Raw genomic sequence first — 18955 nt, 5'->3', positions numbered from 1 at the left:
CCCTCCTCCGTATTGGTGTGCCCTTAAGAAGTCTCCGGATCAGGACCGTTCTTGGGGCTCTTCTCAGAGCCGCGAGGTCTCCGGGCTACTGAGCAAACCCACCAAGAAGATTCCTTCCAGACCAGGAAGCTACGTAAACTTTTTATTAATCCATTCACTGTACATACAACGTATTAACCCCCCCCCCACCCGCCCGCCTGGACATCTGGAGCGAAGCGACGCTTTGTGAACAGACACCCTGGGGAGTCGGTTCCGTCACGGAGATACGAGAATGGTTACAATGGACACGCCAGAAAGGACGGGACGGGTGTACATCTCCAGAGCCAATGTGTATCCTTCCCCGGCGTCGGCATCGTGCTGGCAGGCCTCAGAAGGGCGTAGAAGCCACCAGAGTCTAGGACAATGGCCAAAGACCATCTGGTCTCCTCTGGAGGTTCAGAAGTGCTGGTCCCAGTGGGAACAAGTTGTGTGGCTCTCCTAGGAGCTTTGGGAAGGTTCATGCCCTGCTCCCGAAAGGCCTAAAGGACCCAGTTATCCACCGGCTTCTAGCAGGTCTTGAGATGTCAAAGACGACCCTAAACCAACCCCCCGTCTAGGGGAATAGGGGGCAGAAACTGCCGATGGTTCTCGGCGTGGGGGAGCGGAGGGTGAGCGAGAGAGATTTGGAGATACAGCTGCTTCCATCTCAATCGTAGGGCTACGGGGGCTAGTGTGGAAGAGCGGAGGATGCTCTCCTGCCCACGGGATGATGGGAGTATCCAGACCTGCTTTCCTGAGGGAAGGCTCCGGAGAGAAGCCCCCTTCCACCGTGGTGTCTAAAATAACAAGCGTCTGCTTTAGCTCAGGGCCGGTCATCACGTCACCCCTTCACGACACAGGCCAGAGGAGGAGATGGCATTCTCGGGGGTCTTGAGACCCTTCGGAAGGAAGGGGGCAGATTCAGGGGATGCTGAGGTACCTTCCATCCTGCCTGTAGTAGCTGACTTTCCCGGGTTCCCCTTCCCAGGCTGTGGTGGACTCAAGAGACAACCCAGAACAGAGGATACGGGAGGGGTGAGGAGGCAGCTGCTTGTGGGCTAGAGGAAGCCGTGGAGAGACAATACGAGCTTGGAGCTGCTGGAGGGGAAGTTGTCAATACAGGAGAGGGGCTTGAAGAGAAGGTAAATGCCTGAGGGAAGAGGTGGAAAATGTTTGCTATAGATGAGGCCTGGTGGGAGAGAGCTGGAAAAGGCGACTTGACGGGGTGGAGTGGAGCCGGCTAATGGCGAGTGTGTTGAGGAGGAACGTGAGGCAGGCGTGGAGCTGGGAGGGAAAAGCACTTAGCTGGGAGGACCCGGAGGTTAGGACAGGGAAGAGGAGAGCCGCCTGGGCGTTATTTCAACAGCCACAACCCCAGCACGGCTCCCAGCCCAGAGAGCAGCGGTAGCCCAGAGGGTGGGGATCCCGCAGCATTACACAGGTTCGTCTCACAGCAGGTCCGATTGTAGCTGACATCGAAGACGGTGTCCTTATTGTCCGTCGTGTTGCAGAGCGAGGTGGTAAGGGTGCAGCCGTATTTGGAGAACAGCGGGACTTTGCCTGCAGAAGACAAGGAGGCAGCCGTGAGCAGGGTACAGGACTCTGGGTCCGGCCCCTAGCTTGAGGCAGGTGGGACAGGGTGTTCCAGAGGCTTTCTGAAAACGTGCTCATGAACAGGACATTACTGGAATGTGCTTCGGGCCGAAATACCTCCAGGGAAACCTTATAATGTACCGAGTAGGATCCCATCTGTGCACGTGTGATCTTTGTCAATCCAGTGACAACGACTGTAGCCAATGTGGGGTGAGGACCATGAACGGCACCTCAGGGCCACAGCAAAGAGACAGCGGAGCTGGGCGGATGTGTGGGTCAGCCTGTGAAGTACAGAGACGGGGATCTTGCAGGGAACGTGCCCGCATCCCCTGACACTGGATGATAGAGTCCTAGCACACGGGAACTGGAAGGGACCATGAGAAGCCATCAAGTCCAGCCCCCACGGCAGGACCAAGCACCATCCACATCCATCTAAACCCGTGTCCTTTGCCGTGAGTAGCTGGGAGGGGGCCAGGGTGTGCGCCTGCTGCTGCTCACGTCAGAGCAGCCCCGGCTCCGGGCGGGGGCCCGACAGGCGCCGGAGGGGGGCAGAGCCACCGGGGAGCCGGGACTTACCGATGTAGGCCTTGACGGTCTCACAGGATTGGCCAACATTCGCCTCGCAGTGCTCCTTGGGGTGGAAGCAGAGCGCGCCCACCTTGAACTTGCAGACCCGGCACTTGAGGCCTGCAGCTGCGGGGGAAGAGGGGAGGGGAGAAAACGACACGTCACGGGGGCGGCCAGGAGCCCAGATGCCTAGGTTCTCTCCCTGGCTCCAGTTAGAGCAGGGACTGGGGGTCAGAGCACCTGCGTTCTCTGCTGGCTCTGGGAGGGGAGAGGGGGCTAGTGGTTAGAGCAGGGACTGGGGGTCAGAGCACCTGCGTTCTCTGCTGGCTCTGGGAGGGGAGAGGGGGCAGGTGGTTAGAGCAGGGACTGGGGGTCAGAGCACCTGCGTTCTCTGCTGGCTCTGGGAAGGGAGTGGGGGCTAGTGGTTAGACGTGGGGGGCTGGGAGCCAGGAGTCCTGGGTTCTAGCCCCAGCTCTGGGGATGGACCCTAACCCTGGGGGTCTGAGCCATCCTGGCCCTGGGCCCTGTAGCCACATCACATCTATGCTGTGCTGTATCCTGGAGAATCAATAGCCCCCCCCCCCCCCACTATTCGACCGGCTGGTGGAGTCTGTTCATGCTGCTACGGGGGTGCAGGCCGGGGGAACCCCGACTGCGTCGTCACAGGGCTAGTGGTTAGAGTGGGGGGGCTGGGAGCCAGGACGCCTGAGTTCTCTCCCCAGCTTGGGGAGGGGAGTGGAGGCTAGTGGTTAGAGCAGGGAGGGGCTGGGAGGCAGGGTTCCTGGGTTCGCCCGGCTCTGGGAGGGGAATGGGGGCTAGTGGTTAGAGCGGGGGGGCTGGGAGACAGGACTCCTGGGTTCTTCTCCCCCCACACTTCTATCACCCCAGTGCCAAGAGGGAAGGAAGCTGAGCCACAGGGCTGCGTTGTGCTCTGCCAGGAGCAGCCTGGCTCCGACACGCCGCCCATGGGTGTGAGAGAGGCGGGGGCAGGTGGGAGGACGGGGGGGGGGGGGGGGAAGGGAAGGGAAGACCGGGTGGAGACCCAGCCTCCGACAGGCCCTGATTCACTGGCGTGACTGGCCCAGGCTGTGTGGGAAGCCGCGAGCACCTGGGGCGCAGCTGCGGCTGCTTCTGGGGCGGAGCGCGCCCGGCCCACCACAACCCCAGCATGTGCATGCAGCTGCCGCCCAGCTGGCTGAGCCCGATCCCATCAGGGAAAGCAGCGTCGCCTAGCAGGGACAGCCCATGGCTGGGGAGGACGTCTGGTCTCAGGGAGGGGAGTGGGGGCTAGTGGTTAGAGCAGGGAGGCTGGGAGTGAGGACTCCTGGGTTCTCTCATGGGTCTGGGAGGGGAGTGGGGCTTAGTGGTTGGGGGGCGCTGGGTTCTCTCCTGGCTCTGGGCGGGGAGTGGGGGCTAGTGGTTAGAGCAGGGAGGGGCTGGGAGCCAGGAATGTAACCTTTCCGCGCAGCGCTGGGCACGCCAGGGAACACACACACAAGTATGTCAAGAGGCCCCTCGGGGGGTGGGGCACGCTGAGGTTGCACTGCGTCGGGCGTTCCAGCGGGGCGTTTGGCGAGCGCCACTCACAAGAAGTGGGCGCAGCCGCCTCCCACCGGGGCCCTCGAGCCAGGCCAGCAGCCACTGAGTCACTGCCAGGGCCCCCGGAGAAGTCACAAGGCTCCCCGGGGCCCCGCCCACCCCCTAGTGGAGTCGACCCCGGGGCGGATGAGCAAGGCGGGCGCCCCGCCCTGGGACGGCAGCCGGAGTTTCACAAGGGCCTGGCCCTCAGGGCAGCGTCTCTGGCTCAATCGAAGGGGAGCGTTTCAGATCCAACCTGCGCACGGGAGTGGATCTGTTTTCTCTGCCTCCCCCTCATCTAGGCAGGGGAAACAGTTTCCAGGTTCTCCACCTGGGGAGGGAACTTAAAAAAACATTCCCCCCCCCTTCGAGAGCAGAGACACCCCCCCAGGCTGCCCTCCGAGTGGAAAAAAAAAAAAAGCAACAAGAAAAAGCGTTTCGAGCCCTCCCCCTTGCAAGGCTGGTTTGTTCACGACCTTTTCAAGTCCCCCCCCCCAACATGCTGGGATCCCAGAAGCAGCCCCAGGGGGAGTAAGAATTTAGGTTGCACCTGCTGCCCCTCCTCCCCACCTCTCACACACCCACTGCCTGCCCGGAGTTGAGGGCAGAACTGAGGATCCCTGGCTCCGAGCTCCCCCCGCTCTAACCACTAGCCCCCACTCCTCTCCCACAGCTGGGGAGAGAACCCAGGAGTTCTGGCACCCAGCCTCCCCTGCTCTAACCTCTAGCCCCCACTCTCCGCCTGGAATTGAGGGCAGAAGTGAAGAGTCCTCGCTCCCAGTCCCCCCAGCTCTAACCACTAGCCCCCACTCCCCACCCGGAGTTGAGGGCAGAACTGAAGAGTCCTCGCTCCCAGCCCCCCCAGCTCTAACCACTAGGCCCCACTCCCCACCCGGAGTTGAGGGCAGAAGCCAGCATCGGCAGGCAAACTCGCTGGTCCGGCTTCCATTCTCCCACCCACTGGCGAAAGGGGAGTCACTCCGGATTGGCCCCTGGCTCCAGCCCCGCCCCGCTGGGCCCCTGGTACTCACCCTGGGAGCAGAGCAGCAGCAGGGTCAGGCCCAGGAACACGACGTGGTGCATGGTGGCCGAAAGGGACCAAGCTGCGAGGGGGGTGAGGCCGGGCAGACACCAGCAGAGGGAAGAGCTGCAGCCGGAGTGTTTCCCAGGGGAAATCGAGGCAGGCGGAGCCACCGGGGGATTTATCCCTCACCGGGGCTGGGAGGGGCCAGGGTGCAGGAAAGGGAGACGCCCAGACTCTGGGGGTGGGAAAAGCAGATGCTGGGAAAGGGGGGCGGATGGCAGCCCGGGCCCGGCCCTGCCTGGGAAAGCCCCATGAGCTGGGGGTGGCTGGTGGCTACCGGGCCTGAATCCAGGCTCCGGCGCCCCCCACCCGCCTGGGGGCGGGCGGCAAGGGGAGGGATCGGGAATCGCCGCTGAACCTGCCACCCTGAGCAGCAGCAGCCGACTCGCGAACCCGGGCATGGAGCCCATCAGACCCCCGCCAAGCCGCTGCCCTGCTGTAACCACTAGGCCCCGCTCCCCCCCCAGAGCCGGGGTGGGAACCCAGGTGTCCTGGCTCCCAGCCCCTCCCTCCTGCTTTAACCACTAGGCCCCGCCCCCCCCCCAGAGCCGGGGTGGGAACCCAGGTGTCCTGGCTCCCAGCCCCTCCCTCCTGCTTTAACCACTAGGCCCCGCTCCCCCCCCAGAGCCGGGGTGGGAACCCAGGTGTCCTGGCTCCCAGCCCCTCCCTCCTGCTTTAACCACTAGGCCCCGCTCCTGGCCCAGAGCTGGCTCAGAGCCTCCCTCCCTGCCCCCGCCCCAAGACGCTTACTCAGGGTCGGGCAGTTTGTGAAATTTCCTGCTGCTGGTCGGAGGCGGCTGTGACAGTGGGGTCACGGGGACCCTGCGGTCCTGAGGCTGCCAGGGGCCGCTCCCTCTAAGGGGTGTGGGGGGGCAGGGCTGGGTCTGTCTTTCAGCGTGGTGCATCTGTGTGTGCTTGTGTGTGTGTATATTTGTGTGTCTATGTTTGTGTGTATTTGTATTTGTGTGTGTGCTTGTTTGTGTACTTGTGCATGAGTATGTTTGAGTGTATCTGTGTGTGTGCGTCTCTGTGTGTTTGGCTCTATAAGTATGTGTGTTTCTGTGTGATTGTGTTTGTATTTGGTGTGTATGAGTGTGTGTGTGTGTATTTGTGTGTCTGTGTGTGTGAGTGTCTGTGTACATGAGTGTGTGTGTGTGTTTGTGTATGTCTGTGTGTTTAAGTATTTGTATGTATTTGTATATCTGTGTATGAGTGCGTGTTTGTGTATGAGCGTGCGTGTATTTGTGTATCTGTGTATAGGCGTGTGTGTGTATATGAGCGTGTGTATGACTGTGTGTGTCTGGTGTATTTGTATGTGTAGGAGTGTGTGTGTATTTGTGTGCATCTGTTTCTATGAGTGTGTATTTGTGTGTGTCTGTGTGTATAAGCATTTGTATGTATTTGTGTATCTGTGTATGAGTGTGTTTGTGTGTGTGCATATTTGTGTATGAGTGTGCGTGTTTGTGTGTGTGTGTGTATGACTGTTTATTTGTGTGTGTCTGGTGTATTTGTATGTGTAGGAGTGTGTGTGTATTTGTGTGTGTCTGTGTGTATAAGCATTTGTATGTATTTGTGTATCTGTGTATGAGTGTGTTTGTGTATGTGTGTATGACTGTTTATTTGAATGTGTCTGTGTGTATTTGTGTGAGTGTGTGTGAGTGTGTGTATGTGTGTGTATTTGTGTGAGTGTATTTGTGTGTGTGTATTTGTGTGAGTGTGTGTGAGTGTGTGTATGTGTGTGTATTTGTGTGTGTGTATTTGTGCGTGTGTCGTTTAGCTGGACAAACACGTCTCTGCCTCCCCCCGGGGTCAGGATCGGCCCGTCCGGGCTGTTTACAGCTTGTGCCAGTCCCGGCCGGGCGTCCGCGTCCCGCCCCCTCCGTCCTGACCCAGCAGCTCCCAGGCGGCTGGACGCAGACGCCGCCGCCGGCCCTGGGACGTCCCGACCCCCAATCATCCGCCCCGTCGCCCAGAGACAGCCATGGGCAGAGCCCTCCTGCTGTGCGTGGTGGCCCTGGCCTGCGCCGGCCTCGGTAAGTCGCCCGCCCCAGCCAGTGAGATGCCCCCGCTCGGGCAAAACCAGCCCCAGGCCCCCTCTCCTCAGCCCTTTGTCCTCTGCCCCCAGCTGCTCCCGAAATGGGGGGGGTCTCCCATTCACCAGTCACTGGGCTCCCCATCTCCAGACTGTTATCTGGCTCCCGGCAGCTGGTCCCACTCACACCTGGTCCCTGCAACAACAAACTCCCTCTGCACACCCCCTCCCCCGATCACACACACCACTCAGGGAAACTGAGGCACGCACCATATATTTATGATGCAAAACACCCAGAAAATTCCCCCCTTCCTCACCAAAGGCTCGGTTCTCCTTCCTGAGTGGAAGAGTTGAATCCCTCAAACTCAGGCCATTGGGCAGAATTCCAAAAGATACCCTTAACTCTGCCCTCCCTTGGCTGAATGATACTCACTGACCACGCTGAGGGATTCTAGCCGGCCACAGGCATACCAGCTGCGGTGGGAACCGCGTTCTTGCGTGAGAAGGTTAAGATACTTGGTCGGTCTCCCGTCTTCCTCACATCTCCCCTGGAGCAGGGGGAGGATCAGAGTTAAGATGAGGTGGGAAATGCCCCCCCCCTTAACTCTGCCCTTTCCAGCTGGGCCTCCTTTGCAGAATAAAACCCTTCTCTCTGCAAGAGACTCAAATCTTCTCTCACAAAGCGGGTCGTTGAGTTTAGCCGGGACATTGGCTTGGCTTGAAGAGGACACGGGGGGAGGTGGAGGCGCGGGAACGAGGGGGTATTGGGGGGGGGGGGCGGTTCTTCTTGCTGCTTTAAATACGGGCCCAGTTTAAAGGCCCCATTTTGAGTTTTGGGCCCAGGTATCGTGACCACGGCTCAGCAGGCAGCTGCTCCGGGTCGGCTGGGCGAGTGGGGCCCCGCAGTGCCGGACCTCACAGCCCAGCAGAAATATTTTTAGCTGCGCCAGGGATTTCTCCTCCCAGAGAACAGGCGCACTTTGTCCTCCGGGCGCCGAGTGTGCCAGGACGTGGGGGGGAGGGGCGGGAGGGAGGGGCCCCGGCAGGGCTGGGGGGGGCAGGGGCTGTGGGGGGGGGGGGAAATGAGGGGAACCTGCAAGGCTGGGGGGCAGGGGCTCCATCCCCCAGCTGGTCCCTGTGGGACTGTGTGTGTGTGTGGGGGGGGAATGGACCCTCCCCCTCAAGCCATATTAACCCTTAAGCTCCTGTCTGGCTGGAGCGGGGCTGGGACGTCTCCTGCCCCCCTACCCCACTGGAGACCCAGCCAGGCCCCTCCCCCAACCCCCCCCATTCCTGACCTTGCCCCCACCTCCCAGGCTGGGACCCCCACCCTGGAGCTCCCACCCTCATCCCAGCCCTCCTTCCCCCACCCGAACCCCAGCCCCCCACCTCCCCGCCCAATTCATTCCCTGGGGCACAGTCAGGGGCAGGGGGACCCCTCAAGGGAGCTCCCCCCACTACCCGTCTGGGGGGCCTCTCTCAGCCCCGCTCTCCACCCCCAGGGGCCGCCCTGCAGTGCCTGAAATGCGACTTCACCGACTTCGACGCCCCCTGTGACCTCAGCCCCGTCACCTGCCAGGCCGGGCAGGTCTGCGCAACCATCCGCGGTCAGGCAGGTAACCGCCCCGCCCGTCCCGGCTCCTTCCCTGCCCTGGGTCTGCTCCTGCGCCCGTCCCGTCCCCTCGCTCGCCGGCTCCGGCTCCCTCCCTCGGCGCCAGTCCCGTCCCCTCGCTCGCCGGCTCCATCTCCCTCCCTCGGCGCCCGTCCCGTCCCCTCGCTCGCCGGCTCCATCTCCCTCCCTCGGCGCCCGTCCCGTCCCGTCCCCTCGCTCGCCGGCTCCGGCTCCCTCCCTCGGCGCCCGTCCCGTCCTGTCCCCTCGCTCGCCGGCTCCATCTCCCTCCCTCGGCGCCCGTCCCGTCCCCTCGCTCGCCGGCTCCATCTCCCTCCCTCGGCGCCCGTCCCGTCCCGTCCCCTCACTCGCCGGCTCCATCTCCCTCCCTCGGCGCCCGTCCCGTCCCGTCCCCTCACTCGCCGGCTCTGTCTCCCTCCCTCGGCGCCCGTCCCGTCCCGTCCCCTCACTCGCCGGCTCCGGCTCCCTCCCTCGGCGCCCGTCCCGTCCCCTCGCTCGCCGGCTCCGTCTCCCTCCCTCGGCGCCCGTCCCGTCCCGTCCCCTCACTCGCCGGCTCCAGCTGCCTCCCTCGGCGCCCGTCCCGTCCCCTCGCTCGCCGGCTCCGTCTCCCTCCCTCGGCGCCCGTCCCGTCCCGTCCCCTCACTCGCCGGCTCCGGCTCCCTCCCTCGGCGCCCGTCCCGTCCCCTCACTCGCCGGCTCCGGCTCCCTCCCTCGGCGCCCGTCCCGTCCCCTCGCTCGCCGGCTCCGGCTCCCTCCCTCGGCGCCCGTCCCGTCCCCTCGCTCGCCGGCTCCATCTCCCTCCCTCGGCGCCCGTCCCGTCCCCTCGCTCGCCGGCTCCAGCTCCCTCCCTCGGCGCCCGTCCCGTCCCCTCGCTCGCCGGCTCCAGCTCCCTCCCTCGGCGCCCGTCCCGTCCCCTCGCTCGCCGGCTCCGGCTCCCTCCCTCGGCGCCCGTCCCGTCCCCTCACTCGCCGGCTCCGGCTCCCTCCCTCGGCGCCCGTCCCGTCCCCTCACTCGCCGGCTCCGGCTCCCTCCCTCGGCGCCCGTCCCGTCCCCTCACTCGCCGGCTCCAGCTCCCTCCCTCGGCGCCCGTCCCGTCCCCTCGCTCGCCGGCTCCGTCTCCCTCCCTCGGCGCCCGTCCCGTCCCGTCCCCTCACTCGCCGGCTCCAGCTCCCTCCCTCGGCGCCCGTCCCGTCCCCTCGCTCGCCGGCTCCGTCTCCCTCCCTCGGCGCCCGTCCCGTCCCGTCCCCTCACTCGCCGGCTCCGGCTCCCTCCCTCGGCGCCCGTCCCGTCCCGTCCCCTCACTCGCCGGCTCCGGCTCCCTCCCTCGGCGCCCGTCCCGTCCCCTCGCTCGCCCGCTCCGTCTCCCTCCCTCGGCACCCATCCCGTCCCTTCGCTCGCCGGCTCCGGCTCCCTCCCTCGGCGCCAGTCCCGTCCCCTCGCTCGCCGGCTCCAGCTCCCTCCCTCGGCGCCCGTCCCGTCCCCTCACTCGCCGGCTCCAGCTCCCTCCCTCGGCGCCCGTCCCGTCCCCTCGCTCGCCGGCTCCGGCTCCCTCCCTCGGCACCCGTCCCATCCCCTCGCTCGCCAGCTCCATCTCCCTCCCTCGGCGCCCGTCCCGTCCCCTCGCTCGCCGGCTCCGTCTCCCTCCCTCGGCGCCCGTCCCGTCCCCTCACTCGCCGGCTCCAGCTCCCTCCCTCGGCGCCCGTCCCGTCCCCTCGCTCGCCGGCTCCGTCTCCCTCCCTCGGCGCCCGTCCCGTCCCGTCCCCTCACTCGCCGGCTCCAGCTCCCTCCCTCGGCGCCCGTCCCGTCCCCTCGCTCGCCGGCTCCGTCTCCCTCCCTCGGCGCCCGTCCCGTCCCGTCCCCTCACTCGCCGGCTCCAGCTCCCTCCCTCGGCGCCCGTCCCGTCCCCTCGCTCGCCGGCTCCGTCTCCCTCCCTCGGCGCCCGTCCCGTCCCGTCCCCTCACTCGCCGGCTCCGGCTCCCTCCCTCGGCGCCCGTCCCGTCCCCTCGCTCGCCGGCTCCGTCTCCCTCCCTCGGCGCCCGTCCCGTCCCCTCGCTCGCCGGCTCCATCTCCCTCCCTCGGCGCCCGTCCCGTCCCGTCCCCTCACTCGCTGGCTCTGTCTCCCTCCCTCGGCGCCCGTCCCCTCCCCTCACTCGCCGGCTCCGTCTCCCTCCCTCGGCGCCCGTCCCGTCCCCTCACTCGCCGGCTCCATCTCCCTCCCTCGGCGCCCGTCCCGTCCCGTCCCGTCCCCTCACTCGCCGGCTCCGTCTCCCTCCCTCGGCGCCCGTCCCGTCCCCTCGCTCGCCGGCTCCATCTCCCTCCCTCGGCGCCCGTCCCGTCCCGTCCCGTCTCCTCGCTCGCCGGCTCCATCTCCCTCCCTCGGCGCCCGTCCCGTCCCCTCGCTCGCCGGCTCCATCTCCCTCCCTCGGCGCCCGTCCCGTCCCCTCGCTCGCCGGCTCCATCTCCCTCCCTCGGCGCCCGTCCCGTCCCCTCGCTCGCCGGCTCCATCTCCCTCCCTCGGCACCTGTCCCGTCTCCTCGAGCACCCGCACTGGCTCCAGATCCTTCCCTCCCTCGGTGCCTGTCCCGTCCCCTCGCACTCCGGCTCCGGCTCCCACCCTCGGCGCCCACCCTGTCCCCTCGCGCGCCGGCTCCATCTCCCTCCCTCGGCGCCCGTCCCGTTCCCCGTCTCCCCTTCCTTTTTTCTCTCCCCCCCCCCTGGCTACAAAACCATCGTGCGGAAGAATTGCGTGGCCGAGGCCAAATGCAGCACCCAGGACACCGCGCTCTGGGCCGGCGTCTCCTACGTCACCTCCTACGCCTGCTGCGACGGCGACTTCTGCAATTAGAGCCGGGCTCCGGCGCTGCCCACGCTGCCCCTCGCAGGAGACGGAGCCGCCACTTCCCTTCCCAGCCTCTCGCGTGCCACGTCCGGCCTCGAAAGCCCAGCGCGGGCCTGGCACGCGGGCGCGTGGCCCCGAAATCCAGCGCAGTCGCGACCTCGGCGTTCCCGTTCCGCGGAGAGCGCCCAGCGCCATGGAAACCCCCCCCCCCCGCTATGAAAGTCGTAGCCCGCGCTGGCTTTGCTGGTGGTTTATTGTTGCCGGTTGTAAAAGTCGGGGAAGACCTGGCTGGGCCTGACGTACCCCCCAAAAGATCTCACCTATCCCGCCGAATTCCCGGGCCCTGCCCCCTCATCCCCTCTGCACCATGGAAGCTGGAGCGCGAGCTGGGAGGAGCAGGGCTGAGTCCTGTGGGGAGAGGCCCCCAGAGCTCGTGGGCAGAGACGTGGGGCCCTCTAGCCAATGCATAGCCCACCCCGGCCCTGCCCCTCCCCGCCCCCCAGCCAGGTCAGCAGCAGGAGCTGGAGCCATGGGGCAGCAGCTCCCTCCTCTGAGGCTGCTGGGGCAGAGGGCTAAGCTGAAACCCCATCCAGGGCCCACACAGAGCCCCCTAACCACCCCGTCCCTGCCCCCCGGGCAACCGCCTGCCTGAACAGTCCCTAGCTACCCCTTCCTGGCACACGGAACTACACCTGGCCACACAGCCTGCAGCTACCCCATCCCTGCACACAGAACTACACCCAACCACACACAGCCTGTAGCTACCCCTTCCCTGCACACAGAACTAGACCCTGCCACACAGTCTATAGCTACCTCTTCCCTGCACACAGAACTACATCTGGCCACACTCAGCCTGTAGCTACCCCTTCCCTCCACACAGAAGTACACCCAACCACACCCAGCCTGTAGCTACCCCTTCCCTGCACACGGCGCTACACCTGGCCACACAGCCTGTAGCTACCCCTACCCTGCACAAAGAGCTACACCTGGCCACACACAGCCTGTAGCTACCCCTTCCCTGCACACAGAATTACACCCAACCACACCCAGCCTGTAGCTACCCCTTCCCTGCACACGGAGCTACACCTGGCCACACAGCCTGTAGCTACCCCTTCCCTGCACACAGAACTACACCCAACCACCCAGCCTGTAGCTACACCTACCCTGCACACAGAACTACACCCAACCACCCAGCCTGTAGCTACCCCTACCCTGCACACAGAACTACACCCAACCACCCAGCCTGTAGCTACCCCTTCCCTGCACTCAGAACTACACCCAACCACCCAGCCTGTAGCTACCCCTTCCCTGCACACAGAACTACACCCAACCACCCAGCCTGTAGCTACCCCTTGCACACAGAACTACACCCAACCACCCAGCCTGTAGCTACCCCTTCCCTGCACACAGAACTACACCCAACCACACAGCCTGTAGCTACCCCTTCCCTGCACACAGAACTACACCCAACCACCCAGCCTGTAGCTACCCCTACCCTGCACACAGAACTACACCCAACCACCCAGCCTGTAGCTACCCCTTCCCTGCACTCAGAACTACACCCAACCACCCAGCCTGTAGCTACCCCTTCCCTGCACACAGAACTACACCCAACCACACAGCCTGTAGCTACCCCTTCCCTGCACACAGAACTACACCCAACCCCACACAGCCTGTAGCTACCCCTTCCCTGCACACAGAACTACACCCAACCCCACACAGCCTGTAGCTACCCCTTCCCTGCACACAGAGCTACCCCCTACTTGAACACAGCCCCTTGCTACTCCTCTTTCCACACCCTTCGCTTCCCCTTTGCTGCTTGTAAACTTTTTTATTTCAGCCCCTCCCCCACCCCCACCCAAGCCAGGCCAGGCGGCTTCTGGGGCGAGTCTGGAAGGGGGTGATGCGGCCTCCCTTGGACCTGCCCTATGGAGCTGGTTTGAGCCCCGCCCCCCCAAGAGAAATCATACCCCTCCGCCTGAAACCCCGCCCCCCTCCACGGCCCCTTTTCCCTGGCATTTCTATAGCACCCAGTGGGTGGCGGTGGGGGGGGGGGTGTCCCAGGGCGGGCTCACCTGGGCTGCCCTGGGGAATGAGTCCTTCTCCCACAGGGCCCCCTCTTGCACGCTGGCCCCTCCTCCAACCCTGCACCACGCGCCTCGTTCTGGCCCCAGCAGCGCCCTCCCCCCGCGGTCAGGTGATCTGCCCTCCTGCTTCCCACACCCGCCTCCGTGGCCTGCCACCAACGGTCCTGCTACATTTTTCCCTCCTAGTGCAGAATAAATTTTGTTGCGTGCACCAAGGCGCGGGTTGACGTGCACCACCCATGGAAACACCCTCCCCCCCCAGTGTCTCCTGGGCAGCCACCCAAGCACCCAGCTCACAGGGGGACTAGCCCACCACTGCCCCAATCCAGCCCCTCACTTGGGGGGCCCACACAGTGATGGTGGCAGGATGTGGGGCAAGTGGGGGACCTCTGCTCCCCTGCCCTGCCTCTTGCTGTCCGGGCCACTTCCCCTGGGACCTTTGCACCCTCCTGGGAGCAAGGAGGCAGCCTGGCCCGGCCCCCTCTCCAGCCCCCTGAGCCCCACCCCACCCTTCCTTGGGAACCAGGCCTAGCCCCTTCCCTGGCCAGGGCACAACTGAGGAGTCGCTGCTGGGCAGCTCCTTTTATACAGGGCCGCCCCAGCAAGCCACCCTTCCATTGGCTGCTTAAAAGCTTGCTCCTGATTGGCCAGCGTTCTGTGGCTCACTTAAGGGAGCCACGGTCGCTCTGTGCTGGGGGTCCCGCCCAGGCTGCGGGAAATTCCGGCCTCGCCCAGCACCCTGCTCCTCTGGGGATGAAAACGTCCCAGCTGGGGCGGGGCTGGGAGGGGCAAAGAGCTACGGGAGGGGGGTGCTTGGGTTGCATGGGGGGAAGCCACAAGAGGGGTGTGTGTGTGTGTGTGTGTGTGTTATCTACTAGGGTCCTTACCCCCTGGGTTGGTGTGTGGGGGAAGGGGTGGATGGTGTGTGTCAGCGTGGCTGTGAGTGTGTACTGTGGGTGTGTGGGTTTGTGTCTGCGAGAGTGTGTAGGTGTGCAAATGGGTGCTAAAGAGTGTGAGTGTGTGTGTGTGTCACTGTGTGCGTGTATGCATCAGTAAGTGTGTGTGTCAGTGTGCATACCAGTGTGTAAATGTGTGTGTCAGCGTGTATGTGAGTGTGTATATTTGTGTGTCAGTGTGTCTTTGTGTGTGTTACTGAATATGCGAGTGTGTGTATCAGTATGTATGCAAGTCAGTGTGTGTGTATGTATGCGAGTGTGTGTGTGTCAGTGTGTTTGTCAGTCAGTGTGTATGTGTGTCAGTATGTGTGTGTGAGTGTGCGTGTGTCAGTATGTATGCAAGTCAGTGTGAGTATGTATGCGAGTGTGTGTGTCAGTGTGTGCGCAAGTGTGTGTGTCAGTGTGTGTGCAAGTCTGTGTATGTATGTATGCAAGTGTGTGTCAGTGTGTGTGCGCGCGAGTGTGCATGTCAGTATGTATGCAAATCAGTGTGTGTGTATGTATGCAAGTGTGTGTCAGTGTGTGTGTGCGAGTGCGTGTCAGTATGTAAGTCAGTGTGTGTGTATGTATGCAAGTGTGTATGTCAGTGTGTGTCAGTGAGTGTGTGTCAGTGTGCGCGCAAGTGTGCATGTCTGTGCAAGTCTGTGTATGTATGTATGCAAGTGTGTGTCAGTCAGTGTGAGTGTATGTATGCAAGTGTGTGTCAGTGTGTGTCAGTCAGTGTGAGTGTATGTATGCAAGTGTGTCAGTCAGTGTGTCAGTGTGTGTGCGAGTGCATGTCAGTATGTAAGTAAGTCAGTGTGTGTGTGTGTGTGTGTGTGTGTGTGTGTGTAGGGGCCCCTGCACAAATATGTCTCCACCTGATCCCTGGGTCCGTGTCGGCCCCGCGCCCCTGGGTGCCCCCAGCTTGTGCCTATAGGTCAATTTGGGCCCCTGCCTTCTTATGTGGCTCTCTGGCTGCACCCTCCTTCCGGCCCCGCCCTGGCCCCCGTGTTGTTATCAAGCAGCTCACACGCAGCCCGCCGCCAGTCCCCAAGCCCCGGGACGGGCCCGCTCGGCTCGCTAAATCGGCTCCGTCGTCCGCCTCGCCGGGAGACAGCCATGGGCAAAATCCTCCTCCTGTGTCTGGCCGTCCTGACCTGCGCCAGGCTCAGTAAGTCACGAAACCCAGGGAGCCTTCTCCCCGCCCCGGCTCTCAGCTCTTCCTTCCCCCGAGCCACTTCATTACGGAGGATTAAGGCTTCCTGAACAGAAGCGTGTATTTCCCCAAACGCAGACTATTGGCTGAAGAGCAGTCAGAATGAAGATACCCTTAACTCTGCCCTCCCTTGGATCAGTGGTACTCCCAGACCACTCTCAAGGATCCCAAGTTGTGAGCACAAGTTGCGTGGGGAACCCGGCTTGTGGGAGCTGGTTACGACACTCCCTCGTTCTCCTTGTCTATGACCGTCTCCCTGCGGGGGGATCAGAGCTAAGATGAGATGAGAAATTTCCCCTTAACTCTGCCCTTTTTGCAACCTTAACTCCTGGGTCAGGCTGTTTGGAGGGGCGGGGGATTGTCCTAGGAGGGAAGTCAGGGCCGGAGGCATGAGGGAAAGGGACAGTTTAAAAAAAGGAAAAGAAATGTCACAAGCGTGATGTCTTCTGTGGGGCTTTTTTAACAGGGGATGAGGGAGCCAGGGGGCGTTGGGGGGGGGGGAGATGGCTTTTGAAGGGGAACTGGGGGGCGGTGAGGAAGCGGCGGGCTGGGAAGATATCGGGGGATTATTTTTCCGGCCTTGTTTACCGGCCCCTCTTGTAATGAGAGAGAGGCTGTTGCTGAAAGACGCCAGACGTCCCTTATCGGTCGCCAGACGTCCCTTATCGGTCGCCAGACATTCCTTATCGGTCGCCAGACGTCCCTTATCGGTCGCCAGACGTCCCTTATCGGTCGCCAGACGTCCCTTATCGGCAGGGGCAGGTTGGGGAGGCAGAGGTGGGGGAAGGAGTTGGGGGGGGGCAGTTTGGAAACTGAGTAGCTACTGGGGCACCGGCAGGGCTGGGGGCGGGAGTGAGGGGCACCAGCAGGGCTGTGGGGCAGGGGCTGTGGGGCACCAGCAGGGCTGTGGGGCAGGGGCTGTGGAGCAGGAGTAAGGGGCACCGACAGGGCTGGGGTGGGGCAGGGGCTGCGGGGCGGGAGTGAGGGACACTGGCAGGGCTGGGGAGCAGGGGGGTGGGAGTGAGGGGCACCAGCAAGGCTGGGGGCAGGGGTTGGGTGTGAGGAGCACTGGCAGGGCTGGGGGGCAGGGGCTGTGGGGTGGGAGAGAGGGGCACAAGCCTGGCTGGGGGGGGCAGGCCTGGGGGCAGGGGCCTACTTCCCCCCCCATATTCACCTGATTCCTTTCTCCTCAACTGTCCCGCCCCTCGTCTATCCCCATAATCCCTGCCCCCCACCTAACCTAGCTGCCCCCAGGGTCCCACCGGGAGCCCCTAATTGCCCTGCTGGGTCAGGGGGAGGCCAGTCTCACCCCTGCTCTCTGCTCCCTGGAGTGGCCGTGAGCTGCCTGCAATGCGACGTCACCCTATTCGGCCTCCCCTGCCCCGCCCGCGCCGGGGGCACAGGTACAGCCCCTCCTCGCCAGCCCCCTCTTCCTGGGTCCTCCCCTTCGCCCAGCCCCTCGGGCGCCAGCTGTCACCCAGTGAATGGCAACCCCCATCCCCCAGCCGGGGGACGTAGCTCCGAGCCGGTCTGCAGGATCTTTGCCTCGCTCTCTGTTTATCGGCCGTTCCTAAGCCAGCAGGGTTCCCACACCAAGCACCCAGAAAAATGGCCCTGGTCAAGACCTATTCCTCACTGCATCCTCTGGCGAGGAGTTCCATAGGTTACCGGCGCACTGCGTGAAGAAAAACGTCCGTCTGTTTGCTTTCTACCTGCTGCCTGTTCATTTTATTGGGTGACCCCTAGTTCTTGTGCAATGGGAACAAATATATCATTTTTCCCCATTCACTTTTTCCACACCAGTCATGATTTTATAGACCTCTGTCCTATTGCCCCTTAGTTTCCTCTTTTCTAAGCTGAAAAGTCCCCGGCTTTTTCATCTCTCTTCAGATGGGCCCCGTTCTGCTCTCTACTGGTGGTGAAGCAAGAAAGATGAGCAAAGGTTGGAGCAGATGCCATGTGAAGAGAGATTAAAAAGACTGGGACTTTTCCGCTTAGAAAAGAGGAGACTCAGGGGGGTAGGATGGTGGTGTATGAAATCATGACTGGCATGGAAAAAGTGAAGAAGGAAAAGTTATTTACTTGTTCCCACAATATGAGAAGTAGGGGAAACCCAAATGAAATCAATAGGCAGCAGGCTTAAAACAAACCCAAGGACGTTTTTCTTCACACAGCACACAGTCAACCTGTGGAACTCCTCGCCACAGGATGTGGTGAAGACCCAGATTTGAACAGGTTTCAGAAAAGAGCTAGATAGTTTTTTATTGGTGTCCCTAGCCTCTGTTTGCCCCAGCGGTGGGATCATGTGCGGGTTCCCTGTTGTGTTTCCCCCCTCTAGGGCACCGTGGGGCAGACAGGACACTGGGATGGATAGACCTTTGGTCTGACCCACTCTGGCTGTTCTCATGTCTCTTTCATTCCCTCTTTCTCACCCCAGCCAGCCACAACCGGATCACGAGGAACAGCTACGCGGAGAAGGCGAAATGCAACACCAACGACACCGTGACCTTGGCCACCGACGTCACCACCTACGACTCGTCTTACGATCATGGCAACTTGCCTGTCGGGACTGGGACATGGCTCTCCCTGGCTGCCGAGCTGGCCATGCTGGCTCCCTGGCTCACCCAGGGCCTGTAATCCCTGCTCCACCTGCCAGGAGGGAGAGGAAAAATTTTGGTAGGAGGGCAAAAAAAACCCAGCCTGACCTTGCCTTTAAATAGCTCCGCCCCCTTGCTTCTTAAAGGGGAGGTTGGGAGGCAGTGTCTAAATTTGATTGCTTGATGTGTTTCAGGGGGGGTCATCTTCAAATGTTATCACCCAGGGACAGGAGGAGGGAAAAGTCCACAAGTGGAGGGGGGGGGGGTTCTGTTTCGAAAAGGGTGTGTGTGGGGGGATTTCCTTTCTTCCACTTCAGTGTAAACAGTGTGGAGCAGCGTCCGTGGCGTCACTCCGGATTGACAGCGGGTAGCTGAAACTCCCTCCCGCCTGCTGTGTGTGAAACTGGGGTTTTTTTCTCGCCGGCTCGAATGAAGCCTGCTGCGCTGTGTGTCATAAGCCCTATACGGCGCACCACCTCAGGAGGCAGCTCCTTGCTCAGTTTGTACCCAAAGACTTTCGACTCTGCGCCAGCAAGATGAGGGATGCGGCGTCTGTGTTAGTGTTCACAGCCTGACTCTAATAAAACCGGGTTTCACCCACTACGGCTGGAGTGGTAACAGGGTGACGCGGGGGGAGGGGACTCGGCCATGCCAGGCAAAGGGAAAGTCTGCCTGCCGAGGGCGGTGCCAGGCTTAACCCAGGGCCCTAGCATTGTGCAATGAAGCAGCCCGTGCTGACAGCCGGACTGGGTGCCCACGCCGCAGGGGGGTGGCGC

At 62.8% G+C, this 18955-nt stretch overlaps 1 protein-coding gene and 1 long non-coding RNA gene across 2 annotated transcripts; one reads left to right on the top strand and one right to left on the bottom strand.

Annotated features, from left to right (window-relative positions):
- Positions 1-129: 129 nt before the first annotated feature.
- On the bottom strand, positions 130-7443 carry LY6G6C (lymphocyte antigen 6 family member G6C). The gene is made up of 4 exons (XM_089771706.1): positions 7306-7443; positions 4788-5015; positions 2188-2304; positions 130-1578 (listed from the first exon to the last, which is right to left on the bottom strand). The coding sequence occupies exons 2-4, from the start codon at positions 4837-4839 to the stop codon at positions 1373-1375; spliced, it is 375 nt and encodes a 124-aa protein (XP_089627832.1). The 5' UTR covers positions 4840-5015; positions 7306-7443; the 3' UTR covers positions 130-1372.
- Positions 7444-15190: 7747 nt separating this feature from the next.
- LOC149522041 (uncharacterized) lies at positions 15191-18780 on the top strand. The gene is made up of 2 exons (XR_016347430.1): positions 15191-15537; positions 18020-18780. It is a non-coding gene; the product is annotated as an uncharacterized LOC149522041 (long non-coding RNA).
- Positions 18781-18955: the final 175 nt, after the last annotated feature.

This window comes from Pelodiscus sinensis, chromosome 19, assembly GCF_052426305.1.
Source record: "Pelodiscus sinensis isolate ZL-2025 chromosome 19, ASM5242630v1, whole genome shotgun sequence".
Classification (NCBI taxonomy): Eukaryota; Metazoa; Chordata; order Testudines; family Trionychidae; genus Pelodiscus; species Pelodiscus sinensis.
This window is presented reverse-complemented; position numbering and strand designations above follow the sequence as displayed.